The 16884-nt window shown below is 43.2% G+C and overlaps 1 protein-coding gene across 1 annotated transcript in view; it reads right to left on the bottom strand.

The window, feature by feature from the left end:
• Positions 1-3765: 3765 nt before the first annotated feature.
• Positions 3766-16884, bottom strand: part of SLC7A6OS (solute carrier family 7 member 6 opposite strand) — a 36830-nt gene continuing 23711 nt past the window's right edge. Inside the window, exons 4-5 of the mRNA XM_068260751.1 lie at positions 16664-16793; positions 3766-4156 (exon numbers count right to left, since the gene is read on the bottom strand). Coding sequence (XP_068116852.1) covers positions 4059-4156; positions 16664-16793 — 228 coding nt within the window. The 3' untranslated portion in view covers positions 3766-4058. The remainder of the gene's footprint in view (positions 4157-16663; positions 16794-16884) is intronic.

Genomic DNA, 16884 nt, shown 5'->3' with positions numbered 1-16884 from the left:
AAGCATTAGGGAACAATATATTGGGAGCTGCAGATCAAGAATGAACATGTCAGCCCAGGAACACAATATAGTCATGTCCATGCCAGGAATAGAGGTCATGCTTTAGAAAAGGACTTAACACAGTCGGGTTTTATCTGTCCCGTCATAACATATGCTACTGATGAAAAAACTAGATATGCAGTGTAAGCTGCCAAACATGTCTCTCTTCAGTTAATGAGCAGGCAATGCACAGAGCTGGACCTGGATAGTGTTACAGATTCCAGCTGCACATAGGCTTTCTGAATATAGTGCTAAATATGCAGTAGAAGTTAAAAGTGTATCAGCCACAAGAGAATTGCAAAAGCTATTTCCACAGAAGTGAAAGGTGTATCAGCCACAAGAGAATTGCAAAAGCTATTTCCACAGAAGTGAAAGGTGCATCAGCCACAACAGAATTGCAAAAGCTATTTTGTCTTTAGCAACCATATTCTCCACCACATATACAACAAAGAGGGAAGCATATGCAATTCACTTTTTGTCCTAGGTAAACATTTCAGAAAGCAAACAAATAAAATAACTTTTTAATTACTTTTTGGTACTTTTTCAATTGCAAAGTGCTGAAAAATTATTATTATTATAAATTGAAGATGAAAACGTATTTCCTAGGAGAAAAATGTAATTGCATATGGGCCAGGGATTCTTATCGATTCAAGTGCTTTCTGATTGTGAGGTCAAAGTTGACATGAAGGCAATCAAAATCTGATGTCATGCTCATGAAAATATCTAGATACTACTAAATCTCTATAAAAGCAGTCATGTAAGCACTTGCATCAGTTATGGTTCCTTGCATCAGTCATGGTTCCTTGCAATGGGAGTGGAATGGAAACAGTGATCTTGAATGAACTACTTCATGCCCAGTCCTTAAACTGTGTGCATGTGTTGCTCCTGTAGAAAAAGGAATGGACATAAGGCCGGAAGTTTCTACAAAATGTAACGAGTGACTGCAGTAAGAAACTATACGTTGGTTGCCATTGGCAACAACACACCTTTATTCTGGCACCAGCAACTCATTAGTAAGAGCTGCAAACACAACTCTCATCACAGCAAACAGTATAGGAGATAGACTTTCTTAAGCGTCTTCAGAGTTGGGGAGTTTATTCAGTAAACAGATATACAGATACAGGTCGTTACATCTTTAGCCAAGCAGATTATTCTGTAGTAAGTCTTTGCGTTACAGCTCTTGGCTCCAGTCCTGGCAGCCAGGTTCCTCTTATGTCTATCCTACGTTCAATCTACACTACGTATATACAGCATCCAGTTATAGAATATGACACGACAAATAGAATTTGCAATAAAGGTTGAGGCAGGAGGCAGATAGTAAGTAAGGCTCTGCAGCCTATATCCTACCTTAAAATACTCGTCACTACTGAGTTAAATGTGACATCATCCGACCATGGACGGTCCATACCTCGTCGCCTGTCATTGGCTAGGACCCCTCGTGGGGTAATGACAACCATGGACTTTACTGCGCATGGCATGGAAAATCCCATGTTCCATACCACGGTCACGTTCTGTACTAGGCTACATGTTTACAGAACAGTAACTCATGTTTATATTGTTCCCCGCCAGCTAGTCTCACCTTGGGACTAGATAGCACCACTAACGCCTTGGAAATGTTCAGTACCAGTTCTTCTGAAAATCAGAACTGTCTCTCTTCTCTCTAAGAGAAAATCCCCTTAAAGGGCAATTCTGCACACCAAGCCTTTTTTCACTAACTCAGTTCAAGTAACTGAGGCCTACTTAAATTATAACAACTGCTACTTTGGAAGGGATTTAGAGGTGCTTGCTCTTTCTATACATAAGAGCTCCTTAAAGAGAATCTGTATTGTTAAAATCGCACAAAAGTAAACATACCAGTGCGTTAGGGGACATCTCCTATTCCCCTTTGTCACAATTTCGCCGCTCCCCGCCGCATTAAAAGTGGTTAAAAACAGTTTTAAAAAGTTTGTTTATAAACAAACAAAATGGCCACCAAAACAGGAAGTAGATTGATGTACAGTATGTCCACACATAGAAAATACATCCATACACAAGCAGGCTGTATACAGCCTTCCTTTTGAATCTCAAGAGATCATTTGTGTGTTTCTTTCCCCCCTGAGGGGGGAGTGCAAAGCAGAACCACAACACTAAAGAACTTGGCAGCCTTCCAGACACAGGCTGACAAGTCTGACAGGGGAAAGATACATTGATTTATTACAGAGACAGTGATAGTATAAAGTGCTGCAGTAAGCCAGAACACATTAGAATAGCTTTTGGAACTTGTAGGATGATAAAAAACAGGATGCAATTTTTGTTACAGAGTCTCTTTAATGAAAAAGTTGCTTTGTGCCCTCTCACATTTTCTGCCAACCATTATTTCAGTAACCTGCTGAGTGAAGACATTCTACAGTACAGATGTGAAGAAAAGAGGTCTCAGCTCTATGTTAAACTTAACAAGGAAAACCCAAAGAGACAATCTCTAGAACGGTTCTTCAAGATTGTTTTGTTTTACCTAAACTCAGATTCTCAAAAAACATTTTGGTGCTTCTCCATGTACAATAAAATATATTATGGCCCTGTGTCCAGCACTGTTCCATAGGAAAGTGCATGTGGATTGAGACTGCTCCTAATTATACAAAATGATTTACCGGTATGTAGTACAGATATATGCTTTTTCAGTTGAACAAAAGCAGCGCTACCCTGTGAATGAAGTATGAATATACTCAGACTATAAAGGGGGAGAGGGAATCAAATAGTTCTAGATCAACAGAACAAAGGGCAGCAGAGGAATGACCTCATTTGCAGACTAATGTATTAGCAAAGTAAATATAGGTATTCAATACTGCAGTCTCAGCAACACAGGCATGGTTCAAATCATTGTTTTAGAATGTAAAAAAAAAAAAAAAAAAAAAAAACCTGCCATTTTATGTAGCAAAACTTTCAGCTTCGTTACTATAACTTTGCTTTATGCTGAACGGTTTTCTTCATAGGACTAAGTTTTCTTAATATGAAGGGTTATCAGTGGACTTTAGCCAGCAGCTTGTGGACAATGATGTAGACAAGGCCACTGCTATGAGAATCTAGGAAAATTATCTTCATCATTACTTACACACTTACAATATTCTGATTATTTTCAGAAGATACCTGAACGTACATGTGCATGAGGTAAACGGGTAAACGTGTGTTCTGTATGTACAGTCCCAAGCCCATGTTCTTTTTCTCACTGTAAGGGTTAAAATTCAAAAATAAATAGGTTTGCAGTCAAGAGTGTGAGTAACTCACTGAAAACTAACAGCTATACGACTCCTGCATGTCAGAGAAAAACTGCTGGGAAAAAAAAAAGTAAGAGAGTGTGAGTGTGTGTGTGAGAGAGAGTGTGCGTTTCAAAATCTTCTTTATATTAACTTTTTTTTCAACACAATAAAACTGTGGTATTCCAGGAAAATCCTATTTAGAAAAAAAAAAAGTACAATAGATACAATGGTTTATCTCGTCAGTTTATTTTCAGTTCAAGGTTGCTTTACGGCCTTCATTTGAATAAATGAATCCCATATCCGGTGGGTTGGATATTTGCCATAGCCATTGTCTGACCACCCTCAGGCCTAGCAGTTCATAGGGGAAGGGCAACATGTTTGGGGTGGGGGCAGTAATATGAAGACACATCAAAAATACAGCAAATGCCCTACTACTCCTGGGTAACCTACCTCCTATGAGGTTAAAAAAAAAAAAGAGAAAATACTAGGAACATAAATAATCCAAATGCATTTTTATTTCTAAGAGAATGTCAGTTAGAAGGTAATGTTTACAGTATGCTTTATTTACAGAAATTACATAAAATATTCTAGCGCCTCTCACCAGGACTGACTCATGAAAGAGTTCTGAATAGGAGGAACTATTAATATAACTGATTTATACAATCGCATTATGGAAGGTACTGCATAATATTACAGCAAAAATCTTCAAACCAATAGTTTATTCCTTTAAAACAGGATACACCTCTGATACAGAGAGATACTCTCCACAAATATGGATTATGACGCTCAGTCAGAATCTTCTTCCTCATCTTGCTCTCTCATGGCCGTCTTCCTGTACACATTCCAGGAGCCTCCTCTATCCTCATCACTGTCCTCATAATAGCCTGAGGAGATACAAAATGGAAGCAGCATGGTTATTAGTGATTAATGTAAGTACAAACAAACAAACAGAACATTTATATCGCGCTTTTCTCCTGGCGGACTCAAAGTGCCAGAGCTGCAGCCACTAGGACGCGCTCTATAGGCAGTAGCAGTGTTAGGGAGTCTTGCCCAAGGTCTCCTACTGAATAGGTGCTGGCTTACTGAACAGGCAGAGCCGAGATTCTAACTCAGGTCTCCTGTGTCAGAGGCAGAGCCCTTAACCATTACACTATCCAGCCACTACTTACACTATCCAGCCACTATTATGTCTGTAACAGAACATTTTAAGCTGAAAAATCCTGTGCTGTGGTGCACCTACCCATACAGGCGTAATGCCTCTCCGTGTACAAGCGTGTCCACATGGCACAGGCACCAGTGGGTTCGCAACTGCAAAGTAGCACAAAGCAGCTCGAGCACAATTAGCTTCTGCACAGTACAGCTAAGCTCATACATGATCATTTTAAAAACTAGAAAAAGAGATTGATTCTTGGGTGCATGTGAAAATGAATTACAAAATTTTAATGTCTAGACATACAAATTTTGTAATTAATTTTCACATGCACCCAAGAGTCAATCTCTTTTCTAGTTTTTACAATTATCATATTTATTGACAAGGTGCATGTGAATTATTTATTCGTATGCTTTATAATGAGCCATTTGAAAATATAATAATAGTCTAATAGGACACAAACCCGTCTGTTTTAGACAATGATATTCATAAGCTCATACATGGAGGGCGCGGCCTCTAGACCAGAGGCTTCCTTCTATGGAGGCAACTTTGTTTTATAAAGGTTACAGGTACCCTTTAAATCATTCCTTGTTTACAGAATTGAGGTCTTGCTCAGGTAACACTAGACTGTTTATTTTTCACTCTGATTGCTGTTAGAATTTGCCTTCTGGGTTTAATTGTGCTTTAAAGTGGAACTCAGTCCAAACTTTTTCTCTGACTGAAAGGTTATTTATTACGCTACTCAATATTTCTGAGGGTGCCGTGATCAGCAGCTTTCTCTTACGCTATAGGTTATGGCTGGTCCGGATTTACCATAAGGCACTGTAAGCACGTGCCTACAGGCACCAGCTGATTGAAAGGCGGCTCAATCTCCTCTCCAAGTGCTTCTCTCCTGCCTTATGCTACGTACACACATGCGACAACGATCGTTCGTTAAGAACGACGAACGAACTTTTAACTGATGAAAGAACGACCTAAGTAAAGGTAGTTTTAAAATGTGTGTAACGATCTGATCGTTAGAACGAACGTTACACCACAGAAAGCAACTATTGCGCCTGCGCATAAAAATGAGAAGTTCCATGGAGAAATAGTGAAATGCGCATGTCAAGCCTAGTACGAACGATCGTTTCCAACGAAGTACTACTTTTGCAAACGATCGTTGTTGGTTAAAATCCGCCGAGACAGAACTTTCTTTTGTAGCGATTTGGCTCGTTCGTCGTTTGCCTTAATAGTCGGTGGTTCGTTTTTTGTAACGATCGTCGTTGGTAAAGATCGGGGAACGATCGTTACAAACGACTATAGTCGCATGTGTGTACGCACCTTTATGCAAAGTCCTGAGAATGATGGGTTACTCACCCAGCTTTCGCCATTACACTGACTAGATCCTCTTTCATTTGGGGGCACCTCTAGCTACCTTATACCTGTAGGCACCTCTAGCTACTTAGTATTAGGTAGCCAAAAGTACCCTCAGTATTAAATGGAACCTAACTGAACAGGTCACTGTCACTTAGTTTCGTTTTTGACAACTCACCAGTCGGCCGCACATTCCCTAGTGCAATTAGCGCTGTTGCGGACCGCAACGCGTACAAAAATACGCGTTGCCGCATTCCGCACGCGTAGATATGCGGCAATGCATATTTTTGTACGCATTGCGGTCCGCAACAACGCTAATTGCAGTAGGGAATGCGTCCAATAATACGCATGGCGGCTGGCCGACTGGTGAGTCGTCAAAAACGAAACTAAGTGACAGCGGGGGACTGGAGGATTCCAGAGCGGCTCCAAGGGCACAGGACTGCTGCAGGGGGCTGGTAATAGCCCCAGGTAATTGAAACTCTTTACCACCCATTCAGTTAAGGTTCCCTTTAAGGGGCACTTGTAGCTACCTATGACAGACAAGGAAAGTAAGGGAGAAGTGACAGCTGGGCCGCGGTGCGGTTTGGCAGGTGTTTGTAGGTTCATAGAGGGAGAAGTCTAGGGTGCCTATAGGCTCCTGTGAGGTAAATCCGGGCCTGGGTTATGGGCAGACTTCCGCTGTTTCCTCCCACAGCTAATACAATGCAGCCATATAATTAAGAGTGTTTTCATGGTATTTTTGTGGCTCTGTTAGATCATGTAAAGCTCAAGATTTTCCTGCTAACAAACTGGGTAAAATGTTTACACCTTGAGGCTGCAAACGTGTTTGAACATGGCAGGATCTAACAAACTGAAGCAGGACTACAAAGAACAAAGAAACAAAGAAAAAAAAAAAAGAAAAACTTGCCCGACTGCTACTAGTGGCAAATGTTCAGAGTCCTAGCCTGGGTCATATCAGGATTATGTAATATTTGTTAAATATTCAATGTATTATTGTCTACACTATTGCAATCACTTGCCCTCATCCACATCAAATACTCCTCCAGTATTTGCATATTAACCCCAATGGTCTGGCGTTTAATCCTCATAAATGTTTGTGCTGATCTCAGATGATGTGGAATGTGAAGTCTTTGTTTTGTCTGCCTTCTATAGGGAAGCTGGACATGAAAGAGGCTGTAGTGGGGGAAGGAGGAGGAGGAGAGGTCACACACACAGAAGCTAAACCAATAAGGTCATCAATGCTTCAATCAGGATATAGAAAACCAGTCTACCAGCTTTTGCCCTTAGTGACTGTTGTGGAAAAACAAAGCTTATGTTGTTTTGAAGCTCCTGATATCTATGGTGATCTGTCCAGTCAGCAGAATACTGTTGCTGCCTGTTAATAGTGGGATCTGTGAGCATAGCTCTGGTTTCCTACACTCACACAAGCTAAATTACTGTATCTCCTCTGCAGGCAAGCCATCTACATGGATTCCTCTTACTTAACCACTTGATGACCCACCCTTTACCCCCCCTTAAGGACCAGCGCTGTGTTTAGTGATCTGTGCTGGGTGGGCTCTGCAGCCCCCAGCACAGATCAGGTAGCAGGCAGAGAGATCAGATTGCCCCCCTTTTTTCCCCACTAGGGGGATGATGTGCTGGGGGGGTCCGATCTCTCCTGCCTGCGTGTGGCTGGCGGGGGGGCACCTCAAAGCCCCCCTCCGCGGCGAAATCCCCCCCTCCCTCTCCTACCTGCTCCCCCCCCGGAGATCGGGGCTGCACAGGACGCTATCCGTCCTGTGCAGCCAGTGACAGGCTGTCCCCTGTCACATGGCGGCGATCCCCGGCCGCTGATTGGCCGGGGATTGCCGATCTGCCTTACGGCGCTGCTGCGCAGCAGCGCCGTACAATGTAAACAAAGCGGATTATTTCCGCTTGTGTTTACATTTAGCCTGCGAGCCGCCATCGGCGGCCCGCAGGCCATTCACGGAGCCCCCCGCCGTGAATTGACAGGAAGCAGCCGCTCGCGCGAGCGGCTGCTTCCTGATTAATCAGCCTGCAGCTGGCAACGCAGTACTGCGTTGCTGGTCCTGCAGCTGCCACTTTGCCGACGCGCGTTATGAGTGCGCGGTCGGCAAGTGGTTAATAATCAATACGAACGAGACCGTGTGTCATGACACCCTGGTGGCTATGACTGCCTACCATACTGTGTGATAACCAAGCAACGTGTGCGTTTACAGCGGCAGTGAAGCATGCTTACGGGACATTGCACTGTACACTTGACTGTATAGTCATTTTGGTAGCATTGCGATTGCAACCTTCAAAGTGTGAAAGGGCCCGTATAGATTGGGCCCTAAAATTCAATGGCCTCAATTCTGGTAGGGTTATCAAACAAATTAAGTCGTGAGGTAATTTACCTCATGAGGTAATGACATTTAGCAATTCTGGTAGGTTTTAGTCATGTTTTACCTCATGAGGAAAATTATGAGGTAATTCATGATGTAATTTGCATTAATTTTACCGAAAATAGCTATTCTCATGGAAATTAGGGAGTATGTTAGCACATAATTTACCGATCAGTTTAAGACCTGCCTGTACCTGGAGGTAAAGTCAATTTGTATGCATTTTGCAGTTTTTAGTGGAGTTCCTATTGCTGTTTTAGTCTTTCCAATTCATGCGGTGTAATACAAAAGAATAGTAGAAATAAAACTCCAAATATTTACTGGATTTTTTTTCTTTTTTTTATAAGGGATGTCTATAAATATACTTTTCATAGGTTGCTACATAATCAAATACACCTTCCCCCCTCAAAAAAAAAAAAAAAACATCTTCCAAAGACTATCCTAACTTATGGAAGACAATTAAAGACTACTATTATTTATTTACTGCATGCTTACCGCTGAAATACCTCATGTTTTACCTCATTTGGAAATGAAGAAAAATCTTTCAGAATTGCTCATGAGGTATTTTACCTACAAAAAAATATTTACCTCACATAGTTACCAGAATTGAGGCCAATATGACTTGTAACATAACCACTTTTGTTTAATACATTCAAAAGGACTAGGCTGGGATAGTCCATTTCTGTAATATGAAATGTGAATAATTGTAACCTGCACTTCACGTGGAACTTAAAGGAATACTATCGATACCCAAGTGTTCTAAAATGACGGTGTGCAAATAATGACTGAGAAGCTGTGTAAACATTTTCCTACTTTTCATGGTAAATATCAGAGGCAAAAGCTGTAATTTATTGAGGGTAGGATTTAGCTATATTGGGACAAATCAATTGCAGAAGGGGTGTCTGCTTCAATGCACAGCCAGAGTTGCACATCAGACTACAGAAAGCAAATATCAAACTCTGAACGCAAAAACAGTATGAAAAGCTGTGAAAATTAGTTACATTTCTTCTGCTCTCTTCAGACACGTTAGTCAGAAACACAGGACACAGGAGCTGCAGCTGTTGGGAGCTCTCTTCTCTGTCACACACAGAGCTGCACATAGAGTTAACTGATCAAGTGTGAGGGGAATTTCCCCTCTCCTCATGGCTCAGTCTGCCAGTTTGTCAGTAAAGTTGGAAAGTATTTTGATAACAGTAAACAAAGAAGTTGCTACTAAAATGTATACCAGTACTTAGCAGCACTTCCCAAACAATTCCTGTGTCAATTAAAAAAAAAAAAGTGAATCGATAGTATTCCTTTAACATTCTATCCATTCTTGTTACAATATAAAGCTGAGCAAGAACACAATGTAGTGGTCAAATTTATCTAAACATACATAAGATGAAAGCACTTTAAAGTGGACCTGAACTCTTGCACAGGACAGAAGGAAAACAGAGAAATGCACCCTGTATGTATTTAGAGAGTTTAGACTGGCTCATTCCCCCTCACCTGTGACTAATCACTGTCAATTGACCTCTCAGCTGTGTCAGCTGCCCATCTCATCAGAGCAGCTAATTTGGAAACACAGGATGTTAACCCTATGTCTGCGTCCATGAAAGCAGGAAGTAGACACATTGCAAATGTACTGCAAGATGTGTATCAGCTGTAACCAAAGTGTTTTTATTTAACCCCCTTGGCGGTATGAAAAATACCGCCAGGGGGCAGCGCAGCAGTTTTTTTTTAATTATTTTTTTTTTAAATCATGTAGCGAGCCGAGGGCTCGCTACATGATAGCCGCTGCTCAGCGGCATCCCCCCAGCCCCGCCGATCGCCTCCGGCGATAGGCGATCAGGAAATCCCGTTCAAAGAACGGGATTTCCTGGAGGGCTTCCCCCGTCGCCATGGCGACGGGGCGGAATGACGTCACCGACGTCGGGACGTCATTGGGAGACCCGATCCACCCCTCGGCGCTTCCTGGCACTGATTGGCCAGGCAGCGCTCAGGGGTCTGGGGGGGGGGCGCGCGCCGCACCGGATAGCGGCGATCGGGCGCGCGGCGGCGGCGATCGGGGTGCTGGCGCAGCTAGCAAAGTGCTAGCTGCGTCCAGCAAAAAAAAAATGAAGTAAATCGGCCCAGCAGGGCCTGAGCGGCACCCTCCGGCGGCTTACCCCGTGTCACACACGGGGTTACCGCCAAGGAGGTTAAAGGGCAGAGAGAAAGTTCTGAGTTTAGGTCCGCTTTAAAAAGGAACTGAAAAGAGAGGTCTATGGAGGCTGCCATGTTTATTTCCTTTTAAGCAATACCAGTTGCCTGGCAGCCCTGCTGGTCTATTTCTCTGCAGTAGTATCTGAATAACACCAGAAACAAGATTGCAGCTAGTCTTGTCAGATCTGACAAAGTCTAAAACACCTGATCTGCTGCATGCTTGTTCAGGGGCTATGGCTAATAGTATTAGAGGCAGAGGATCAGCAGGGCTGCCAGGAAACTGGTATTGCTTAAAAGAAACATGGCAGCCTCTATATAGATCTCTCTTCAGTTCCCCTTTAACTGAAATACTGTCAACTACAGCTATATAACCCTATGCCGGTAACGGCAATCAGAAAGCAATAATTTTGTGTGAGTTATGCTGGGAATACACGGGTTGATTTTGCCGCACGATTCCGCGCCCGATCCTGCAGGCGATTCTCTTATCTTCCGCTCGTTTTTCTTATCTTTTCCCAGTGTCCTCCATGCAGAATGGAGCGCGGAATCGATCGGGCGAGAGATCGGACATGTCGGAAATTATCTAAATGGCTCAGAATTGAGCCGTGTATTCCCAGCATTACAGCATCAACTATCACTCAAGTACAGCCATCAAGGGGGATTCATGATCAGATCACTTTAAAAACAAACCTGGATAGTCCAGAGTCTTCCAGGATCCTTCTACAGCCAAATAGGTCCTTTTTTTTTTATCTTCTGGTCGGTTGCGCAGTAGTGAACAAGATCTTTCACATATGCAAGTATGGTCTGCTCATGCCCGTTAAACAAAGCCACTCAGGCATGGCTTTTTTTCCTCTGTACATCAGCGCTTACATCTACTGGGTATGTGCATACTCGTGTATGGCCAACACAGATACATCTATCCACACCCACCATTCCTGGCCAGAAGAAGCATATTCAACCTGCTAAGTCCAATAGGCTTAGAGGGACCCATTACTGGATTGGTGGGCTGGAGAAGGATCTAGGAAGCCTCTAGACCAGGGGTGTCAAACTCAAATACAAAGTGGGCAAAAAATGAATACTGGGACCTAGTTGTGGGCCAACCTCTATGTCTACTGGCCACCGTCCTCCCTTATAAAGTTCCCTAGTGTCTAATGGCTCCCCAACCCCTATACAGTTCTCCAGTGTCTAGTGGTCCCCCGCCCTCCCCTATACAGTTCCCTGGGGTCTAGTGGTCCCTCCTCTCCTATACAGTTCCCTGGTATCTAGTGCTTTTTCCCCTACCTGCCCCATATGGCTTCCCTGGTGTTCTAGTGTGCATCAAACATAGTGCAAAGTGGGGAAACCACTTGGGGGCCAGATTTAATGGCTTTGAGGGCCAGATTTGGCCCCCAGGCCAGAGTTTGACATGTATGCTCTAGAGTCTAGACCAGGCATGGGCAAACTTTGCTCTTCAGCTGTTGAACTACAAGTCCCACAATGCATTGCAGGAGTCTGACAGCCACAGTCATGACTCATAAAGACAAATGCATTGTGGGATTTGTAGTTCCTTAACAGCTGGAGGGCCAAGTTTGCCCATGCCTGCTCTAGTCTAGACTGTCCAGAAGCTTCCCACTAATTAATTATTTTTTGAAGCTTCAGAATTGCTTTAAGAAGGAACTCTACTGAATACAACAATAAAATAGCTTCGTTTTTGAATATTGATCTATCAAGATCCTCCCCCGATTTACATTATTACATTTTATCAGTAATGCCAGTTTCTGTACTGCTGGCAGGGTGAATTAGGGCCTTTTTCCACTAGCCTGCGATTTGCTTCTGATCGCAAATCGCAAGGTACATTAAACTAATGGAAACTGCAGCAGCAATTTCCATTAGTGCGATCCAATTGCGATGCGATTTTGGTCAAAGCGCAATCGTCATCCTGCCGCGTTTTGTATGCGATTGAGCTGGACTATAATGAGTATAGTAGCTCAATCGCATGGTGGAAATTGAAACACGATTGCGATCGCATTTCATAGTGGAAAAGAGCCCTTCCTGTGGGTACAACGCGATTGCTATTTTATTACCCAGCCGTTTCTCTGGAGAAGCTGGGTGCACATATGCAAACATCCCTTGTTATGATGGTTGTCTGTTCATGCTTTGCATGTTTAACAGCCAGCATAGGACAGGTTAGAGATAACAGGTATAAAGCAATCCACTTTATCTAATCAAACAGACACAGGACAAAAGTACTTCTGCTTTCTCCTATCTCCAGATAACCTTTCCTGGCCTTTTCCTGTGTGAATACTGCATTGCCTGGCTGTATTTGCCTACAGCATCAGCACTGATGATGCTGGATACTTTATTAGGCTTGGAATGTGTGGCTGTACTGTTCCTGAGTAGCCTAGTATCACTGCCATATAAATGTCAAGCTTTAAAAGGAGAACTTAGTTAACTGGAATACTGGAAGTTGCTCAGCATATTACAAAGTCAAAGGGTTCAAAGAATGTTTACACCTAATTAGACCTTTCAGCTGATTTCTAGATGCTGTATTATCATAACTGTAGTGACCCACATTTGATTTATTGGCACAGCGCTGCTGTATGACTCATGTCAGTGCTGGATGGTTAGCTTGCAAATGAGGTCAATGCTGAGTCACTCGCTGTTTTCGGTATCTGCAATTACGTCTTGTCCTTTCCCTGCACTGCTGTAGCCCAGCGACAGACATGCAAACTAAGGATGTCCAACAGCTTTAGGCAGGGAACACACTTGTCTTTCAGTTTTCGGCACACCATGTGTGTTTGTATGCAGAAAAAAAAAACTTTTTTCACAGCAGCTAATTTAATTGAGAAAAACTGCCAAGTTGTGCAGAATTATCACGCAGGATGTCCGTTTTTTTTATCTGTGTGCAAAAAACGCATTAAGTGTGAACTAGCACATTGATTAAAAGGACCCTGAGCAGGTTCTAAAAACAGAGTTTCCACTTACCTGGGGCGTCATCACGCTAGCCTGAGAGTCCTGCGCTTGCGCGGTTCTCTAATATTGAACCAAGCATGCGAAGGACTCTCACGCTGGCTGGCCTTATGACGGGTATCGGCCAAGCGGGAAGCAGCCTTGACGACTTCAGGCCAAAGTCATACAATAACGGAGCTGCCAGCAGGACCAGGACGGGAGCCAGGAGGATGCCAGGGGACTATGTTGGGCTGGAGGAAGTCCCAGGTAAGTGGAAATTTTGATTTTAGACCTGCTCAGTGCCCCTTTTACATGAGTACTCAGTTTTTCTATGCAGAAAACGCGCACATAAACAGTCAAGTGCATCACCTGCCTTACAGACAAAATGTACTAAATGGCATGTAAGGCAGGGAGCACACCTGACTGTTTTCCTGCGTGTTTTCTGCACAGAAAAACTGAGAACTCGTGTTAATTAATGGTCTAGTTCACACAATGTGTTTTTCATGCACAGGATAAAAAAAAAAAAAAAAAGTTACTTCCTGCAGGATAATTCGGCGCATTTTGTCAGTTTTCTCTATCAATTACATTAGCTGCTTTGAAAAATATGTGCGTTATCTTGCATACAAACACACTTGGGCCCATAAACAATTCACCTTTTCACCTACAGCAAGCAAACAACTACGGTACTCAAAATAATTTTGATAGTACCTTTTCACCTACTTTTTGGTACTTTTTCCATTGCAAAGTGCTAAAAAGTTATAACTCAAAGAAGAAAAATTATCTCCTAGAAGAAAAAGTGACTTGCATATAGCCCCTGGGTCCATAGGCAATTCATCTTTTCACCTGAGTTTTCTCCCAGGTGATATTTTCACTTGTACAAAAAAATGCCTTTTACACCACCAGCAAGCAAAATATGCAAAATAGTTTTGGCAGTACTTTATCACCTACTTTTTGGTTCTTTCATTGCAAAGTGCTAAAAAATAATAATTTTAAATTGAAGATGAAAAATGATTTCCTGGGAGAAGAGGACCCATGGTGTGCAGAAAATTCATGCAGAAAAACGTGTGCAGAAAACTGAAAGACGTGTGTCTCCTGCCTTAAACTGTGAAAGCTTAACGCCCTTACTCTGCTGTATGCCGATTGTGGTGATGAGCAAAAAAAAAACAAACAAACAAACATTTCCCAACATGCAAATCTCCACTGATGCAGGAAGGGGATTAACCATGGAAAATTGAAGACTAAGTGCTGGTTTATTAATCTGCAAGTTATAGATCAGCAGCTTTGATTGGCATGAACTCTATACACAATGGCCTCGATTCATTGAGCTGTGTGCGGTGAATGTAAAATGCTCGTTAAATCACCGCATTAAGTATGTTAGACTTTGGTATGCTGATTCATAAAAATGTTCAGAAGTGTAATTGAAGTTCGGTAATTTACCGCTTCAATAGACAAATCTCTGTGCAGTGAGGGCATTATTCCGACATCCCTTTAGATGTGCATGCTTTGCTATACTGTCTGTTACACTGCCTCTGCTCGGTTCTGAATAAGACTATTAGTCTCTCAACATTTTATTTAATTGCCACAGCTTAAATGAACTTTTAGGAGACGTCACACGTGCCTTGCTTTGAAGATAAGCGGCTAGTATAGGGAAAGCATCTATCAGGAACTGAAGAGGTTAAAGAGCGGACTGCGCAGTCTGCTCCGGCCCACGTGGCGGTGATTGACAGCGTCGCTCGCGCAGGCGCAGTACAGAGCAACCTGGAGGTTGCTCTGACGTCATCGCCAGGGACTGGGACGGACCTGCGGCAAAATGCTGTGGGCAGAGCTGCGGCGAGGGACGTCCTGGGAGCTTGGAGCTGGAGGAAGCCCCCGGTAAGTACCACTTATTTTACACTTTTTACCCTGATGACTCCTTTAAAGCGAATTGTGCACTAGTTCTTAAAAACTGGTCAAACGAATCTCCCCCCAAAGTAGGTTCAGTAACTGTGTGGGCTTTGGGGGGTGCGGTAGGCATTTTCTTACCTATGTGGAGGAATTCATTTTCTACTCTCCTGTGCCACGGAGCTGCAGGTTACCGCAGTAATTTCCTATATACCTGGCAGCCACAATTTTGCATGCGGGAGATGTAGTTTCCATCAAACTACATCTCCCAGCATGCATTGCCCCTACAGGATACTCCCCTCAGGAGGCATACACGCAAAAAGGGTGCCGGGAAATATGGGAGCAGGGTGAAACTGAAAAACATCACACCCTGCTATTGCAAATTTTCCGGGGCATTAATTACTATTTCCCCTCTAGGCTGCTATGGACTCAGGGGCAAGATGCAATTCACTTAACTGCACTTTTTTTCGTAATTTGGGCTCCATCTTTTGCCAGCCCTTAAATTACCTCCTGAGCGCTGCTATACCCGTAATTTACATTATAGTCTATGGTGGTGCCCAAATGTCCAGTGCCCCCTTTTCTTGTCTCGCCTCGAGAGGGGGGGGGGGGAAGAGTCTGGTACCCCTCCACTGGCCCATTCCAGGTCTGGGACCTCCAAAAAGCCACTTGTTGACAGCTTGTGCAATAGCACAGACCCGTAATTCGGGTGTGCTTTGGGGGTTCCATCGCTGGATTGGCCTGGGTGAAGAGGACAGGGGAAGCCTCTTAAGAATCCAGAGGCTTCCCCATCCTGAGTTAAGTATGCAAATATGCCTGTAGCTAACCTCAGAGGTTGCTTTAAAAACACCTAAATCAACTCTGTACCCATAAACATCACCAGTGTAATGGGGGAGTGGACAGTGGACCTGATGAAAGTAACATGCAAAGCATATATATGCATGTTCATGCGTCTCATACACTCACCAAATCTCTAAAATCAGTGCCGAGTCCAACCGGCTCATTAGAGGACTCTCCCTGCCAGGCAATAATGCCATCCCCCGACATCACATGACCGGCCCACCTCCTCTGAGTTCTCGGCCAATGGGAGGCAGCAGCACAATTCAGCCTATCACATGCAGTGGAGGCTGGGTTATAAATGTAAATACAAAACCGGCAACATAGCATTCAGCTGACTGGCTCAAGAAACAAGTAGGTTGTATGTATGACCAGCCCAAGAAACATAGCATGAGGTGCTACAGATTTTGAATACTATGAACAGATTGTATAGTCAACCTCTCATACTACACAGAAGGGACAAAATAACCAATCTTTGGACCAAAATAAGGTGTTTATGCACTCTGATAATTCCGCATACTAAAGTCCAGTTACAGCAATAAATTTTGACTGATCCTGTAAATTCAAGACCCTTATTAAGGGTAGTTTTGGCCCAATCAGTTTGCCTTACTGCTTGTGAACCTATAGATGGCTGTTGTAGCGCCACAATATCAAGGAAAGGGTGATACGTTGGTGTTAATTACCCGTATATCTCTCTTCTCTGTCACTGTCTTCTTCATCCTCCTCATCAGGATAATCATTTCTCCAGTTACTTTCTTCATTCTCATCATCCTCATCCTCATAGATTTCTTCCTCCACAGGATCTTCAGCCACCTAGACAAGATCACAATGACTGCAATTCAATCATCCAGATTAGCAAATAACCTACTAAGCAAATATGGTGTGTGACAAGGTTTATACCACC

This window comes from Hyperolius riggenbachi, chromosome 11 (genome assembly GCF_040937935.1).
Source record: "Hyperolius riggenbachi isolate aHypRig1 chromosome 11, aHypRig1.pri, whole genome shotgun sequence".
NCBI lineage: Eukaryota > Metazoa > Chordata > Amphibia > Anura > Hyperoliidae > Hyperolius > Hyperolius riggenbachi.
This window is presented reverse-complemented; position numbering and strand designations above follow the sequence as displayed.